The 19,401-nt window shown below is 40.2% G+C and overlaps 1 protein-coding gene across 1 annotated transcript; it reads right to left on the bottom strand.

The window, feature by feature from the left end:
- Nucleotides 1–1,278: 1,278 nt before the first annotated feature.
- Nucleotides 1,279–18,671, bottom strand: pcsk7 (proprotein convertase subtilisin/kexin type 7). Its single transcript, XM_037775985.1, has 17 exons — nt 18,516–18,671; nt 15,143–15,450; nt 14,226–14,462; nt 12,528–12,662; nt 12,203–12,368; nt 12,028–12,118; nt 11,809–11,863; nt 11,502–11,640; nt 11,287–11,387; nt 8,678–8,845; nt 8,252–8,356; nt 7,449–7,551; nt 4,034–4,190; nt 3,721–3,815; nt 3,504–3,609; nt 3,107–3,224; nt 1,279–2,537 (listed from the first exon to the last, which is right to left on the bottom strand). The coding sequence occupies exons 2-17, from the start codon at nt 15,389–15,391 to the stop codon at nt 2,262–2,264; spliced, it is 2,301 nt and encodes a 766-aa protein (XP_037631913.1). The 5' UTR covers nt 15,392–15,450; nt 18,516–18,671; the 3' UTR covers nt 1,279–2,261.
- Between the last annotated feature and the right edge of the window lie 730 nt (nt 18,672–19,401).

Here is a 19,401-nt window from a genome sequence, read left to right as displayed (position 1 = left end):
TTTTTAAATAACACATGAAAGAACTTGTTTAGCCATTATTTTGGCGGTTAGTTAACTGGCTAGCTAAAGGCAGCGGCAGTCATGTTGTGTTCCTGTATGAACGGTCGGAACCATGGCAACCAATTAGTTCCTGCCGGCTGCCTACAACTCGTTTAAATAGTTCCATTTTAATCAGAAGAATATTAAACACACACAAGTCAACAATAAATGAAGTTTTTTTATATTTCTTTTCTTAAATACATTTTTATAATTTTATAACAACATTTATTTTGATTTAACTTGACTGGGTGAGCCAGTGCTGCCTAGGCGACGCCCCTGGGCTACATGTTGCTATGTGTTCTAAAAAAAAAAAGGTTATAGCTAGCCTTAGTGCTCTTTTGTTGTTTTAAAGGTCCCATATTATGTTCATTTTCAGGTTCATATTTGTATTTTGTGTTTCTACTAGAACATGTTTACATGCTTTAATGTAAAAAAAATCCCGTTATTTTCCTCATCCTGTCTGCCTGAATATACCTGTACTTACCCTCTGTCTGAAACGCTCCGTTTTAGTGCATTTCAACGGAATTGCAACAGAATTGCAACGGAACTGCGTTGCTAGGCAACAGTTTGGGTCAATGTTTACTTCCTGTCAGCTGATGTTATTTACATACAATGCAACCGGAAATAAACTGGGACACATTAAGAATGTTTACGTTTAAAGCCGTGAAATAGTCTAAATATTGTATATTTGTGACATCACAAATGGACAGAAATCCTGACGGCTTGTTTCAAACGCACAATTTCTGAATACGGGCCGTGTGTATTTCTCCTTTTATTGAACATTTCAATACTTTCACATTATTTATATAGCACTTAAACCTGCTTTATACTATAACAGACATGACAATCTTACTTTTTACAATATGGAATCTTTAAATTAATTTTAGTTATTTTTAGTTTTTTTGCTATGCTGAATGCACAATTTTTGGGATGGCAATGTTGATACTTTATTGCCAATACTTTGGTTTATGACCAAATACCTGCAAATCTACATTCCCATGAATTTCAGCTGTACTTTGTGCTAAGTGTTAATAATCTAATGTTAGCATGCTAACTGGCTAAACTAAGATGGTGGACATAGTAAACATTAACAGCTTACCTGCTTTATCCATGCTTTAACATCATCAGGCGAAAATCATAAAGTCATTAGATAGTAGCTATAGTATCATCTTAGATGAATTTCTGATTACACAAATTTATTTTCTGTGTTTCAAAAACCATGTGAACAATCTCAGAGGATATTCCGTCAAGTATTTTATTATCATTCAGATCACCTGTGACTTGCACAGCAAAACACAGCTTCCAGTTTCACTCCAAACTCTCCTTTCCAATAAAAAATTAGAACTCTTTAATACATTCTTACAAAACACTTTTGTATAAATCATTTAACACACTTAATATATATATCTGTACAGCAGGCACACGTTGTGTATATATTACACTTCATAAAAAAATACATCTACAAATCCCACACTTGAAAATCCCACTTCAAGTTTTTTCATCAGTAGTTGGTTGATAACCCGCAGAAAATGACCCCAGACTTAAAAATCAAATACATCCAACGACACCTCAGAAAATAAATCTAATTTATAAAAAAAACAAATCATCAGTATTTTCTTGGAGCCTCATATTTGAGGACATTCTTTTATGGAAGACCTTACATATTACAAGCACACCCACTCATGTCACAACACACACTCACTCACACACACGCAGATTCGTACTTTCCTATAGTGCACATCACATTTAAAAAGAAAAAATCTTTCTCTCGGTTTAATGACCCCCACAGGTGTTCGTAAAGTATATCCCAGCAATGTTTAAGCTCAGTTCTTCTGTGGGCACGAATTTACACGCAGACAAGCTTGTATACACACTTTCACGCATGCAAACATGCAGTTATACTGGGGCATTAAACCCTATTAGGTCCCTCAGGTTAATGCCTGACCCTTACTCTAACCAAAATATCTTCACTTTGGAGGATTGTTCTCATCTTTCCTTATGAGGACACACTCACACTCGTACAAACACAGATTTTCATAAAAGGCCACGTGTTTGGGGAATGCAGACAAATCCACTCTTCAGTCAAGTCCATCTGCAGTCTACACTGTGACCCCCCACCACCACGGATAAGGTTGACTGGAGGATGGGTGGGTGGGGAGGGAGGAGAGGGTGAAAGCCTGAGACGTCCCATGAGCATAGACGGTCCATCATCTGGCTCAGTGCTATGTTGCCTCCCCATTTAAAAGCAGCACTTTGGACTCAAAGTCCAAAACTGCGTGCAACTCCACCCCTGAGTCCCACTCATCTTCCTCCGCATCCTCCTCCTCCTCTACCACCGCCTCCTCCACTCCTTTCCCTCGGCGCCCTCCCCTGGCCCGGTGACCTCCTCGTCTCCTGCGCAGGCAGAGGAGGCCCCTGAGGTCCAGGTGGGCCAGTGTAACTTCCAGTGTGTAGTAGAGGGACCAGAAGAGAGCAAAGCAGCCCAGCAACAGCAGGAACTGGAGGGGAGGACAAAGCAGAGAGCAAGAGGAGGTAAATCACAACAGCAGAGCCGCTGGGTTCGATAAATCACTGATGGATGCATGTGTGGATGAGGTGGAAGACAAAAAGCAAGAATGGCTACAGAGAGGGTAAAAGGAGAGGAAGTGGAAGTAAAATTGATGACTTAAGGCCTTTACACACCGGGGGCATTTTATGAGTACTCTCACACAGAATATCATATATATATATATATATATTATTTTTTTTCAGAACAAGGTTGATTTTTCGGAGCTTTCGCACCACAAATAAAGGCATCAACCAATCACATTAATCTAATAATCAACAGATTAATCGACAATGAAAATAATCATTATACGCAGCCCTGAACAAGTCCAAAGTATTCTGAAATTGAGCTAAAGTAGGCTCATCACTTCCACCTCCTTTAACTTGTTTACTCTGAGTAAATAGGTACTATCTAGTAATGAAACTATCCCTTTTGTCTGATTTTTTTCAATGCACAATATATAAGAGAAGACAGAAAGGTTAAAGAGAGACAGAGAGATGTGGTAAACAGTGTACAGTTTACCTTGAGGCTGTTGGAGGTGAAGGGGCTGACGATCTCTGGAGGGATGTCCAGGCCTGGAGGGCAGGGCAGAGAGAAGCTACTGTCCAGATACTTCCCACTCATGGCCTCCTCCACCAGCCTGTCAATCAATGCGTAGCGAACATGAACATGCAGAACATCTGGCTAGCTTTCATTTCAGTCTAAACACTTACAACACAACAAGTATTTGACTCTTCGCTAAACGGGAGGGGCTTAGCGAAGGGTGAAATCAGTACGAGAATTGTTGTAGAGGCTGTTGTATCGTGAAATTGCAACAAACAAATCAAATGGGAATGAAAACAGAAGACCAAGATGGAAACCACAATCATTCAACAATGCTGATGATCTCAACACTGTCCAGATGGCAGCGAGCTCTCACCTCTGTCTCTCCTGGACGTCGCTGTTGGTCATAGAGGAACCATACAGGGTCAACTGCCACTGCTTCAACACTCCTGCAGTGGCACACTGCGCAAGTGTTGACTCTTGTACAGGAGCAGAGAGAAAGAAACAACATGACTACCATACGAGAGACCTCCTGAAAAGACATTCCCATAAATATCTGTCACTTGTGTCCGTGTGTGAGCCGTGTGTCTTACTGTGGTCAGATATCTTGAGGGTGTACTGGCCTTCAGCTCTCTCTCCCCAGCAGCGCACGGTGGAGAAAGTCCAGTCCTGGTAGCCTGCAGGGTCTCTATGTGCACAACACAAACACACTATTTCATTAGACTGCAGTCAAAACATTTTATTTTCATATGAGGTACTGTTATATATGATTATTACAGATGTTCTTTTGGAGCTATAATAGCATCTTATTTTTCTCTCCTTCGTAAATTAAAACACTGATTTCATTTAGCTGTTTTAATCAAGTTTTACTGTTTCCAAAAATAATACCATTGTGTGGGTTTGTACCTGTCGATGGCGCGGCGCGCCCCGATGACTGATGTCATACCGCTGGGGCAGACCAGCACAACCTCCACGTTGCCACGGCAAGGATGGGCTATCGTCACAGTAACGGCCACGTGCTCCAGTGTCTCCATTCCAGACAGGCTCAGGTCAGCAGCAGAGACTAAGAGAGGGAGCAGCGTAGTGTGTGAGTGTGAATATAAGTGTGTGTTTGACCATTTCCTGGATTGATAAGGGCATTTATATGGAAACATTTGACCCCCCATTATAACAAATAAAACTGTTAACATAATCAAGAATGTGAAAACATACTTATGCAATCACTTTGAATAATTTAACAGGGTTTCTGTTGCAATCTAAGACTTTTTGTAATAAAATAAAACTGTATTGATCATGGAACAACAATTGTTAGATTATACACATAAGCTTATAAATATTTAAAACTGTTTACACTTAAAATATGGTAATAGAAGAACTTAATTTGTTATTACATCTTATTTTTACATGTTACACCCCTTGTAAAGTAATGTTAGCAGGTTAGTGTACAAATGTGATAGTATTAATACGTTATCGACCACTTTAATAACAAATTTTAAATTGAATTTACATTTAAAAAGCTGATGATTATTGCAAATAATGTGACAGGGAGAGAAAACAAGCTGCTAGCCTAGAAACACATGAGGGTGAGCCTGAGATAGTTGCATACTGGGAGAAATGGCGATTAAAAAAAATCTTCCACCAGACTCTGGATTTTTCTTCTCCACTTTATCTCCTTGAAATATCAGTCGGTCTTCCTCACCACCTCCCGCCCTCCCACCGTAAGTGTCTGGTAATTTCTCGGTATTTCCTGGTCTCTGACTACTAATGAGCCGTGGTGCTCTCTGACCATGTAGGGCTGCACACATCCTCGGGGCAGGGAGGGACGCAAAGGGACGAGGGAGCGAGGAGTGTAAACAGAGGTGTGGAATGAAAGACGGAGAGTCAGGGGACAGATGTGGAGAGAGAGGGAGGGGAGATGGAGACAAGTGGAGGAGAGGCACTGAGAGGGCGAGTACAGTGGATGTGAAGCTACTAAAGTGGAGGCTGAGAGTATGGAGCAGGGTTATTAAAGTAAACTAAAATGGAAACTGAGAAAAATGAGCAGTGAAAAATATTTTTAGTAAACTGAGAATTGATAAAAATGATCAATAAAATGAAAACGATATTGCGTGGTTAAAAAACTAATAAAAATAAAATAAAAATGTACGTAAAATAATTTCAGTTAGCTATAATAAATCACTACCGAAAAAAGAAGACAGCATGAATTTCTGTCAACTGTCTTGAGGTTGAACAGAAACCGAACGGACTTGATATTCCAGGAGACGGCGCTATGCTGCAATTGCTTCACTAAAGTAGAGCAAAGATTAAACATTAAACATTATGGCCCTTCCTATACAGTTCTCCAACCAGGTATTTTGTATATGTAGCTACATACTTCTGAGACATTACACCTGGCCCAAACAAAAACAAACTAAAACTACTGTAAAACTAAGTATATAATAACTAAAACTAAACCTTTTGAAACTAAACTAAAACTAGAAAACACACTGAGAAAACTAACAAACTAAACTCAAATTAAATTGAAGATACAAAACTATTATAACACTGGGGTGGAGGGGCAAAAGAAAGTAAAAAGGAAAGAGGGCAGGTATTGGAAAACTGTAGGGAGAGAGGAAATAAAGGACAGAAATAGAGAAGTGGAATGAAATTTGGTGGGGATGTATTTCTAACACTGCTGCAGTAAACATTGTAAACACGAGTTTATGGTCTCAATCTCTAGTTTCAATCCTTCTTCAACTCAGCATGATGTTCATTTAGTAAATTATGGTCCCATTTAGAGTCAAATAGACCATAAAGCAGGGGATGCTTTAGGGCGGGGCTACCTTGTGATTGACAGGTCACTACCACGGCGTTGTCCGGTCTGGGAGTTGTCCGTGTTTTCGTCTTACAAGTTTAACTCTTTCACAGTGTGTTTTCAGCTCATGAAAGTTAATTATAACCTTTCTGGTTGCCTAAAAATGTCTTATTCAGTGTCCGGTTGTACTTAGCTCCACCCTCTCATGTCACTTTTGGTTGCAAAAAAATAAGACGGCGACGGCCAAAATGCCGAACTCAAGCTTCAAAACGGCAGTCCACAAACCGATGAGTGACGTTACGGTGACTACGTCCACTTCTTATTTACAGTCTGTGGTAGACTTTGGGTCGGGAGCAAATTTATGAGGTTGGGCAGCTCCAATAAGTTCTATGTGTGATCATGAACTGTGATAAAAGGAGAGATTTAGTGCTCTCTGACTGTAGCTGTACATTTAGTCCTCTCTCACGTACGTTTTCTACTTGAAAAGAACAAATTCCAGCTGAGCGCTCAACATGAACTTTTCTCTTTAATCACAATCTTTCCCTTTCCTGCATGTCAGAATAACCCAAAGCTTCACTGGCATGAGCATCTGTGTGTACACACACACACACACACAGACACACATACACACACACAACTGCTGCATCTTTTCATAAAATAACTGAACACACAGTACCATGGGAATGTGACTGGTTTTATCATCAGGACAAAGCCAGTCACTGCGTGCATGTGCATAAACACACATTCGTAGACTGACTCTGTTCACATGGGAGACCAGAGCTTTTGGGCAGTGCATTTGCCAATAAGGCAGCCAAAACACATAGAAACTACAACAACAAACACTGCTGAGTAGTCTGACAGGAAGGCCTGAACTCAGTCAGTGACAAAAAGCCTGTCAGGGATTTGCCCAAGACTGAAAAATGTGTTTTATAGTAGTTTGATTTGATTCAATTTCTTTTCTAAATTAAGCCCAGACACACTTTGTGAGTCTGCTCTACAACTGTCAGCAACTCTTTGCTTTGTCCTTAAGAAAGTCCTGTTGCATGAGACAACACACACACACACACACTTGTCTCTGGCTGTGTTCCTGACCACAACGAGGCCATAAAAGAGGCAAGATATAGATCGAGTGAGGAGAGGAAAAGAGAGGAGGGAGAAGGAAAAGTTCCTGCTAGAATGAGGTCACCATGACCATGTGTGAAAACGTTAGTGAGGGAGAAATAGACAGATCACATACTCAGATAGTCGCAGTGCAAGAAGGAACAAAACTACTGAGAGGAATTGTAAAATACAGAGACAGATTGGGGGAAAAAATGAAGAAAAAAGGAGGAATCTGAATGTGAATTTCAATGTGGACGCAGGAACTCAAAAACATGAGAACATTGCCTAATATGGAGAGGCAGACTGACCGAGGAGCAGGGAGGGAGGGAGGGAGGGAGGGAGGCAGCTACATAGTTCAGTGTGTAAACTCAACAAGCAGCTGTTCAATGCAGAGCTGAGAGAGGAGCAACTAGCAGACACAGTTACCTTTCCAGGTGCGGATCAGCTCATCAAAATAATTTGGGATGGGCGCTTCCTCCTTTATTACTGAGCTCTGATAGGACACAAGAAACGGCACTGACTCCCAAACCTGAGAGAGGAGAGAGAAAACTTAGGGCTCTGGTGGTGGGAATTATAAAATTAATTTATTTGACTAAATGATTAATAATAAAAAAATCAATATACAGCATACATTTTTTTTTATATATTTTTTTTAATCTTTTATTTATTTATTACACCATGTTTATATATTATATGAGTTTGTAGATATTTCTTATATTTCTCAATTTTATTTTCATTATTTATTTCTATTTCTAAAGGATCAAGGTTATTTATTTGTCACATGTCAATTCCAGTAAAGCAGTCAGTGGCAATGAAAATCTGTGGTCTCAGGTTCCTTCAACAATGCTCATAAAATATGTATATGTAAAAGGGGAAATCACACAAGTAAAAGAAAAATGATAATCTAAGTCATAAAATGGTGCAGTTAAAATAAAGATAAACACAAGTAAATATAAAATAATAATGTAAATTTGTAATTTAGTTGATGACAGTATTTCAGATGGGAAAATTGAATGTAAACAGGATGTAGTATGTAAATGCCTGATGAGAAGTAATATATGTACACAGAGGTAAAGCTACATATATTGTAGCATTATGTACATAATTTACATGTTACACACTGTTATTTCCATTTTTCTTATATTTCTTAATGCTTTTATAAAAGAGTAACTGTAACGTCCCAATTCCCCCCGGGGATCAATAAAGTATTTCTGATTGTGATTCTGTACCTTGGCAGCATTGACGAGTCTCCATGCATTGAGCACGCCGAAGCCGTGCTGCTGGCTGTGGTGGAAACCAGCTCCGTTCACCCTCCAGTCTGCACTGTTGTCACACTGTTAGAACAAATAAAAAGTGGGATTACCTCCTTAAGACAGAGACAATATTTTTAAAAACTGGCTTTGTAAATGTTTTATGGAGGAAGGAAATTCATTCAATGTGTTTGTTAAACCTCAGGGATACACAAAATGCATATTGGTGAGAAACATAATTTTTGTTTGTTTAAAAAGAAAGCTCCACAGGACACCTTTAACAGTGTAAGAGTACCCAGGAGTGAGGTTTTCCAACACAAGTATCCAGGTGAACTAAGTATCTAAACACAGGCCTGTGTAAAGTAATAACTGATGCAGGAAGACATTTCCCCAGGCCTACTGTACCTTTGTGGCGGTGAAGGTGATGATGTGTTGTACGTCCCTCCAGGTGAGACAGGGACGGACCTGCAGCATGAGGGCCACCATTCCTGCCGCCAGGGGGGCCGCTGCAGACGTGCCGGTGTGTCCCTCCGTACAGCCGGTCCCCTGCTGCATGGACCAGTCTGACGTCACCTGCAGAGACAGAGACAGGAGATTCATGCACGGTACAAACAGTGCAAGGGCGGACACAGCTCTGGCAGGAGGCCAAACACAAACTGGCACTCACAATTGCAAGTCGTATACATTAACAGAACCCTTCACAGCGTACATCCAACACAAACTATCCTTCAGCATGACGGCTCTCCAGCTAAACTAACAACTAAAGGACACTTCATCAGGCGCCAGAGCCATCCTGACAAAACGACATATTTACTGCAGGAGGCCAGAGTTCAACGCTGTTTGTGTAGAGTTAATGGTATACACGAGGACGGTATGACAGGGGTTTAAAGCCGGGGAGAGGTCCAGCCTTTAAAGACATGAAAGGATGTAAAGAGAAAAAGAACACATTGTACAAATTAAACTGAAGAGCAGTAAAGTCAATGTATATACACAGATTGGAAATGTATCCTGACAGATAGTGGTTGACCTAAACGAATGTAAGAGAGGAAAGATTTACAGAGAAGATTAACTAAATGAGCGAGCAAAAAAAGGACCAATATAATTTTTTTGACAGGTTTGTCTGTGTGTGAGATCTATAGTTGTGGACAGTAAAATCCACCCATATGCAAGGCGCACATGTGTATGTACACCACCCGCTGGTACACACGTTAAGTGACAGCATGTCTGACAGATGGACCACAGCGATGTGGGCTGAGGAATTCCCAGCTCTCTGTGTTTACATGCGGACGACATGTGGGTCTTTTCCACCAGCTGTTCCAGCCGTGTAGAACGTTTCAACCTACTATGTCAGTCAGTGATGTGCATGTTCATCCAGAGCAGCTGTCTATGTGGTGAGAGTATACAAGCATCATCGGGAGACAAGTTCTGTACCTCAACATGCTGCACAATTGTGTTTATCAATTCCACATGTCACACTGAATCTCTTTAGGTAAATGGCTGAATCGAGACCACTGGTACCCATCCTAGGTGTCCCGACCCCCTCTAGGGGTCAGCAAAGCTCCACAGGTGAGGCCTTGATTTTCCTTGAAAAGTAGCCCCAGGACTAAAATTACCAGGAACGTCTTGGTGGAAACTCGGCTTATTATTCAGTTGGCCTATATTATTCATTTCTGTGAAGAAAACTAAATGAATTTTCTTATTTTTAGAGTTTGGATTATTATTTAAGATATAAACTAAATATAAATACAAAATGCATTCGTTCTTGCAGCTGCTCTTGGAAGACTCCAACGGGTTCTTTAGAGTGATACACTAGTGGGCAGTGTGTGGTCAGCAGCACTTGGCCTGTGAGTAATACTGCGGTCAGTGGTGGACCAGTCTTCTCCGGAGAGCCAGCCAATCGTGGCTAAGCTCTTTCCCCCAAGGCGCTGACATCCCTGGGCTAAACTGCGTTGCCATGGTGACACCCGCAAACAGTGGCAAATAGAGGTCAGCGGCTTCGATGGGCCCTTACTCCTGTCATCATCCGTCTGATGAAAATAGTCTCTCTGCTCCTCCTGATGTGGAGCAGCTTCTTTTAAACATTTGTCACAATCACTAGAGAAAACTTTATAGACCACAACAAAATTTAGATTTTACACGCCATGTTGTGGAATATATTATCTGTAGACTTCAGGAGAAAATCCTACAATACAACTACAATATAATATCCTAGGACACAATGTTGACGTTACTGGAACATTCGCGAAACCACCACTATAATTTCAGATAAAGCACATTTGGACAGTTTTGGTCATGTCGTCCTGCATCATCAGCACTACAGAGAGCGGAAGTCATGACCGGGCTAGCCTCCGTTCCACCAGCTTCTGTCCCATGCAATGCAAACTCTCAATCGGCATTTCTTTTATCGGTCTTTTTGAAAAAATTAAGCATGTTCCTGGGCTTCATATTAGACAAATTAGCACCTATTACAGCACTTGAAGCCTTTGTGATTTTAATAAAGGTCTTATAGGAAATAATGTTTGTTAAAGCCGCTAAAAAAAAACAGAAGTATTAAATAAACAACTATATCAGGTCATTTCCGCTTGCGGTTTCACTGCAGCTGCCTTGGTGGACTGAAGCGGGGACATTAAATTCCTGTGACTGACTGGAGTCATGCAGCACTTTACTGTGCCTTTATGTGTTTATTTATCTTCTCTCTTCTTCACACTGAAATAACTTGTTATGAGCATTATTAGTTAAGACTGTAATTGGGCCTCATATGTCATAAATAAAGATAGGAACGTAGAAAAAGGACAAAATATGTTTTGGTCGGGCTTCACTTCTTCAAAAGCCTGTTTGAGGGTTCAGATTCGGTTTTAAGGTTCAGATTAGAATTAGGTTTGGGTAAGGGTTGGGATTAGACACGGTTAAGGTTAGGGTAAGGGGCTAGGCAATGCATTATGTCAGTTAGTGTCCTCACAAAGATAGAAGTACAGGGGTGTGTGTGTGTGTGTGTGTGTTACGGTAAGACCTACAATGCTCCTCAGCTTGCTCCCCCCGCTGCTGAAAGTGACAGCCAACATGGATGCACACTCTTCGGCGTAGAACGGCATCCTGCCTTTCTCATCGACCGCTCCTGCAACACACACACACGCACATACACAATGATTATTTATGGCCCCGGATGCACACACGTCCACACCCCAAACACAAGTGAACACTCACAAGCCTGAGAGCCTCCGTGTCTTACCGATTGTGATGGTGTAGATGGAGTTGGCATAGCCGTCATAGTTGCAGTTGTCGTCGAATTGACCTCCGTTGCCACTGGCAACTACGAAGATACTGCCGAAGCCTTGTCTGCCTGCAATCACCCCGTGCTGCAGCGCCGCCTGTGGAGGGAAAAAAAAAAATCCATGTTGTGATTAAAAGGGAAGATTATACTTTATGTGCTTAAAGTTTTTCTACATGCTGATTCCTCTGTAATTGATCTGTTGCATTGTGCTGCCCTCTGCAGGACAAAAATCACTCCACCACCACACAAACTGTCATCCTCATACCTTGCCCAGAGGATGGGGTCCATCCACAGTGTGTCCGTCATCATCTGGACCCCAACTAGAGGAGAAGAATCCAAGCAAGACTTACATTAAATTACAAGTACGCAAACAAAGGCTGTCAAAGGTTTGTGGAATCAGGAGACACTTGCACACATGTGATATTTTACTGTTTTTAAAAGCCACTTTAGCCACAAAGAGGACCAGAGAGAGACGGTTTGTTACCTGCAGCTGTAGATGTCGTTGACCTGATAGTGCTTATTGAAGGCTATGGCTTCCAGGCTGTCTGTCAGCGGGCCGTCCAGGACTCTGATACCTGAACAGAAAACAACAGGTGAGAGGTTTCTCGGTGGTTCCTAACACTTGAAAATCCAAGTTTAAAATTAAAAATTGTCTGTACCTGCCACCTTGCTGCCGTAGGCCACCCCCACAGCACAGAAGCTGTTGTTGGGAACGGCTGCGATCTCTCCGGCACATCGCGTCCCGTGGTGGTTGTCGCTGTGGAAGTCTGGGTGAGGCATGGGGTCCGGGTCGTTGGAGTTCAGGTCGTAACTGCCCTCTGGACTCTGAGAGGGTTGAAAAATGATTGTTGGAAAAGGAACTGCTGGTAAACTTCCAAGCGGCTTCTTTCCTTTATTGTTCTCAAAATGTTCAGCCATGGCAGCAGTTCATAAGTAACAGGAAATATTTACAATCGAACGGAACAACTGTTAGTTTTGACTTACATAGTTGGGCTGGATGTCCTGGTGGGTGTGCTCCACGCCGTCATCTACCACCACCACCGTGACTCCTCGGCCAGTGATGTTGCGCTCCCACACCCCTGTTACGTTGATGTCCATACCCTTACTGATGGAATTGTGCTGCAAGAACAAGAACAATAAGGGGAGGTTGAGGTCATGTAAAGAGGGAAAGTACAGGAGAGAGCATACTGTGAAGGGAAAGTGAGGACTTCCAAAAGTGCTTCTACCGCCTCTACTTTTGCTGTGACGCAAAGACTAGCCTAATCATCACTATGGAGTATTTTACCTTGAAATGAACTTTGGTTGTCTGATCATTTTGTACCCACAGGACACACACTGTGCAACCAGGTGACACATTAAAGCTGGGGGGAGGCAGTTTATTTTTGACATTATTGGGCAAAAAATACATAACAACCTTTCAGCATAGTGTAATTCATGTGCTAGCCCAGTTTTGCCTCGATTTAAACCTAACCCTAATCCTAACCATCATGCACAACCAGCTCCAGGCTGCTGCAAAATAACCACACTAATGTCTTTGATTCTGCAAACATGCACAACTAACCAATTCTCCCACTTTATTTGTTCTGAACCATTGCATGTAGGAAATGTGACAACCTATTCGAATCATGTAAACAGGATAGATTAACAGGATTATAATGGGGAACTGAATCATTTCTTGCAGTCATGCAAGCACCGTTTTGGCAGCATTAAAGTCACATGTAAATGTATACAGCCAAATCTAATTGAAAAGATTTCATTAATTACTTGAGTAAAACTGTTATGTGTGGAAAACATGTGGATTTAGCATGGCTGTTTAAAAGGTATAAGAGGAGTAATGTGACTGACTGAAAAGATAACGATTAAGTACCACAACTCTCATGTGTATATTCCACTTCACCCAGCCCTTTATGCATACAGGATGCTGTTTGTGAAGAAATGTCAATAGCAGGTGTGACTGGATGTACTCATCCTTGTACACGTGTTGACCTAGTACACTGCATCCTGATTGAGGTGTTACAACAGAGTCAGCATTACATGAGGCCAGAGATTCTGTTTGAAGTCAATTTGAGTCCAAAATCGTACTCCTTACTCATTACTCAGTAAAATCTTAACACACAGACATAAAATAAATTGATATCATTCAGTGTGACTTACACCTCCAGACGACATAATTATCTCTGATTTCCATGAATAAACATCCATAAATTATACAAAAAAGACGCTTCAGAATTTGGCGTTTCATTTCCTTCAGTATCGAAGAAATCCAGGGATACTTTGTCTGTGTGTATTTCAAACAGGAACTGGCTAGTTAGCTGATGTTTTCTTCCGGAAAAGGTTCACGTAATGGGGCATGACAAATCAGGGAAGGACATGTCATAACTGATAAGACCCGATCAAGAAGCGAACGTGGGTGTCTGCGTCATCGTTTTCAAAGGTCTGCGTTTCTGCCTGTCCAGACTAAAACGCAACCCTAGAGTTTTCAAACTAAAACGGAGTCGGCAGTGTTTTCAAAGGTCTCCTTTTTGGAGTAGTGTGGAAGCTAGGCATAAACGTAGCAAAAGCTATGCGTTTTAAAACAAAAACGTTTTAGTGTGGATGTAGTGTGAAGGTAACACTGACTACTAGACAACGAGTGAGTGAGCAAGATGGTATCACAAGACACACAATAGTGTAGATTCTCACCAGGTGCCACTGTTTAGGGTAGTTGGGATCGTTGAAGGCCATCGATCTCTTAGAACGGCTCAGCACTCTGTCCTGGGAGTACCACAGGACATGAGGGTCGGCTGCCAGGATGTCACCGGGCCGGACACTCTTGCTCCAGATATCGGCCACAGATCCAGGCTTGACAGAACACAGCAAGTAATGTCCTTCTAGTTGTCCGATCTGGCCCTGGTTCTGCAGCCCAGCCTGCTCTGCTACCTGTGATGGAGAGAATACTGATGATAAATGAAACTGGGACAATACTTCTAAAAGTGGGCAACTTGTGTTTTGTCCCTGACCTAGGCAATTTTAAAACAGATGAGATGAGAAATGGGGTTGTTGCAGAAAATAGGGGACAAATGGGGAGCATTAAACATAAAGCACAAAAACTGAAACATACAGTACAGTATATTAAATTTAAAAAAGATAAATGAAAGTGGCATACTGGGATAAAGAAAAACTGAATTTAAAAAGATGTGTATAAAAATATCTGTAAAAGTAAAATTTTGTAGTAAGGAACACAGTAATACCAAATGTATCATTCCTACAAATCATAGACAGTCAGTACCAAGTAAATAAATATTGTAGCCCTCCTAAATTATGTTTTATTTTGAAAATGTCACAAAAGAGAAATGAGTCCCTGAGCTTTGGGAAATTCACAGAATGACACCCTACATCAGGCCTATTCAATTGACAGCACGGCCGAATCCGGCCCTTTAACGACCTCAATCCAGCTCTTTGATCATTTATAAATGTGAAAAAAGTATATTTTTTTTAAATAATTTCTTCCAATAAAAAGAGTTTATTCCCGTACTCTTCTAAAAAAGTAATTGAATAGGCCTGTCCTATGTATAGATTAAAATATATCATCTGTGTTCAGTGTTCATGAAGTACTGTACCCTGTCGGCTATCACATCCAGGTGCACAGAGCTGTGTTCACCATCTTCTTCCTCGTGATGTGGGCCAGTGTGGAGCCGGACGGCCCAGGGCTGACCCAGGCCGCAGGAGAGTGACGGCCAAGGTGAGGGATGAGAGGAGGAAGAAAAGGGAATCGATGGGGCAACGGGGGGCAGGAAAGTCAGAAGCAAGAGGGCGAAGAGGGACAGAAAAATAAGGAGCAGGAATGTGGGGAAATAGGGCGTTGCCATGGCAACGTAGGGTGACACACAGGGTCAACCAGGCAAGCCCTCCTCATCTGAACAGCAACCTGGATATGAGACAAAGACAGACGGGGAGAAAAGAAGATCTGGTTAGTTGTGAGCAGGCGATGAAGAATGAGCGGCTGGTTGCTTATCATCTGTGTGCTGCATTCAGAGGCCACTTATTAAATTCACAGCATCCCACTAACTGGAAGCCAATTCACAGAGCTGTGGCCGCGGTACATTTGATTAACACTCTGCGGTTACATCAGTGTTCCTGTACAGACTACTGCGAAGAGGCTTTTACAGATGAATGCTATTCTATTAGCACTGCTAGGCTAGAAAATTAAAAGATAGAATGCAAACAAGTACCTCTGAGTTCAACGTCAACAGTGGAGAATTAATACATGTACATGAAGTACACTTCAGCTATGATAGCAGCATGGCAGCACCCAATGAATAACATGAAGCCTAGCTGGAACTAAATGAGCGGCTGGATTAACCTGTTAGGGGGGTGTATGTAATCGGTCACTCCCACGTACAGTTCACACAAGGCACAGTTTTGTGCCGGCTAAATGTTGTGTTGTTAGCTACTGATTTAATTACATTTCATAGATAGATAGATAGATAGATGTACTTTATTGATCCCAAATTTGGAAATTCCTGTGTTACAGCAGCAGCTTATCCAGGCAATGTACAGGAACAGTAAATACACAGTAAAAATACACATCAACCCTAGAGATAATATCTATAGTATACACAATATAAAGAATATATTAGAATACACTATAAATATACTACAACTAGCATTGAAAATATAAAATATAAACACATAATAACAATAATGTAATATATACAATATATACATGACATACTATATATATTAGCAAAGTGTGCAAGTTATAATAATGATATAATAATAATATAAATAATGTTTCACACAATGTTTTTGTTGGGTAATAAATTCCTCTCAATTGAGTAGGCAGTTGTATACAGGCTACAACCTTCTCATGTGAAAAGGTTATTTTAAAGCTTGTTTCATATATTTGTACAATTTAATTTGTGAAGATGTCTTTGTTTCCATGGCACCAAAGGGGGAATAAATAACAACAAAATAAACAACATCAAAACATTGATATCGGTATCAATTATCAGCCAAATCTTTATTTAAAACATTTGTATTGGTATCGGCCCATACTTTTGCAATCGGTGCATCCCTACAAATTCTACATGGAAGATTAATTTGTCCAGACATGCAGAAACAATCAGTACACCTGTTGTGTAACACCTGATGCCCCAAGGCAGTTGCCTGCTTTGTCCGGTTGGTAATCCAGCCTGGACTACAGGTATTAAATACTCTTTCAACTATTTTGCCTGGAGTTCAAATGTATATAATAACATGAACCTGACTCTGACACTTACTATATTACAATACAGTGCAGTAGAGTCATCTAGCTAAATGCCATAACTGCCACACCCTAGCTACTCTATAATCAAGCCATAGCTTACAAGACAAGTGACCTGTTTAAATCATCTTGTTTTGACTTGGCTCTACTGGCTATACCCAGGTCTAGGGTGGTGACTAAGGGTGACAGGGCCTTTGCCATCAATGCCCCTAGATTGTGGAACAGCCTACCTCGGGACCTCAGGTTATCTAGCTCTAATACCAATGTTAAATCTCTTTTAAAACCCCATTTTTATAAAAAGGCTTTTTTTTTTTTTTTAACTCCGTAAGGCAACAGCTTGGTGCACCTTTTCCCACACCTTATATTGTCCTCTTTTGGCATATGTGTTGTAACTTATTGTTTTGATACCACTGGTTACAGGTTTTAGTTTTCTCATTATTTGGTCTTTATGTTTTGTTCTTTTATTGTTGTTTTTATTTTGTCTGTATTTCATTGTATCTGTGTAAGCACTTTGAAACTAGAAAGGTTTAGAAAGGTGCTATACAAATAAAGATTATTATTATTATTATTAACCCATAGCTTACAAGACAACTGACCTATTTAAATCATATTTATTATATCTAAGTTATAGTATAGTATAGTACATATAGTATATCATATTACATCATAATTTAAAACCTCCTGAACTCTGACTTCTCCTCTGTCTGAGTTGAACACGTGCAATGTAAATGTGCAATAACACGTTGGTCACTTTTGTATCACTTTTACAATGTAAATACTGTAAATCTACTGTTACGGGTATGTGCAATAGCATGCTGATCACTCTGTGCAATAATTATATGATGCTGTGCAATACTTAATTATATTTATAATTATATATAATTAATAATTATAATTATATATAATTATCTGACAGACACTTTGTGCAATAATCTGGCAAAACTGTCATCTCATCAATATACATTTTGTATTTTATTATCTTTTATATTTATATTGCACTATCTCTCTTTTTTATTGTATTATCTTTTTTAGCACCTATGGGATTGTCACAATCTAATTTCGTTGTACTTACAATGACAATAAAAGGGCTTGAATCTTGAATCTTGTTTTTCCCCAGTAACATTGTGGATTGTATTATAAAAAACAAAACACATCCAACTTGTCTATTTTGTCCTCCAGCAAAACACAGGATCCCTGCCTCCTGCTAACCATCTCTGACCACATAATAAAGGATATATAATACTACTAATACTATATAATATCAACAGATACCCTTGACAACAGTAGCTCAGATTTTAATGACATTCAGCTGCTTAAATTCAGCGTCTTTTAAACATGTAACATGAGGTGAAACCAGCTGTCTATTCAAACCTATTAACAGAAGTGACTAAACTAAGCTGGCTTTCAATTTTGCTGATTGTTTAGTTTCTTTATTAAGCCAATAGGTAAGCTAGTTAGTTGGGCAGCTAGCTGGGGTGATAGTCATTTAATGGAGTGACACTCTAACATTACAGCTATGATGAATTAATAAACCAGTATAACATAAAAACAGCTGATTAAAGTGAGAACGTGGAGTGAGACTCGAGTTTCTGTTGTTGTCAGTTAGCTAGCTAGCTAACGTTAGTGACGCTATCTCTTAATATAGCTCTGCTCTCTAGTGAAATAACAACAATAAGTTCGACTCAGCAGCTCTAGTAATTCATTACGATTATACAATAATGTCTTACCTTTCCCCTGAATCCGTGTTTCATCTGTTTCTGGTGTAATTTAATGAGTAACACTAAAGCACTAATAAGCTTGTCATCCCATTTCCGGAACACACAGGTCACACAAAACAAAACGTGCCTACGTCATAGAGTTGTTGCGCAAAACGTCGTGCCTGATTGGTTCAGAATCATAGCGGAATACACTGCTATACTGCGGTCGTGTCTACAAGGGAGCCCGCATATTGCGATCTGATCTCGCGAGATTTAGGATAGACGCGCTATCCTAACCTTAGCTATTCGAGGTCAATGGCTAAACCTTAACTATTCGAGGTTAATGTTTAATTTTAAACATTCAAGGTCAATGCCTGACCCTAACTATTCGAGAGCAATGCTTATTAATTTTCACAATCTCGCGAGAGTTTACCCAGTTTTTCTGGCTCCCCTCTAGCCAGTACTACCATACTGCACTTAGTCAGTCTAAACCAGGGGTCTGCAACCTGCGGCTCTGGAGCCACATGAGGCTCTTTAGCTCCTCTCCAGTGGCTCCCTGTGGATTTTTAAAAAATTAGTGGAAATGAATAACTGTTTTTTTATTTTTACATTTCAATTTTTATTTATCATTGTTGTAGGTCTATGGTACGACGGTACGACAGAATATTAGGGCCACATTGAAGAAAAAAAATAAATCTGAGATTTCGAGAATAAAGTCATAATATTACGAGAAAAAAAGTCGTAATATTATTAGAAAAAAGTCAGAAGTTTACGAGAAAAAAAGTCGTAGTATTATGAGAATAAAGTCATAATATTATATATATATCTATATATATATAGATATATATATGTATAGTAGTATAGAAGTAGTAATTTTACAAGTTATTTTCTTTTTTTCTCTTCAAGTTTTTACTTT

Source organism: Sebastes umbrosus, chromosome 7, assembly GCF_015220745.1.
Source record: "Sebastes umbrosus isolate fSebUmb1 chromosome 7, fSebUmb1.pri, whole genome shotgun sequence".
NCBI lineage: Eukaryota > Metazoa > Chordata > Actinopteri > Perciformes > Sebastidae > Sebastes > Sebastes umbrosus.
This window is presented reverse-complemented; position numbering and strand designations above follow the sequence as displayed.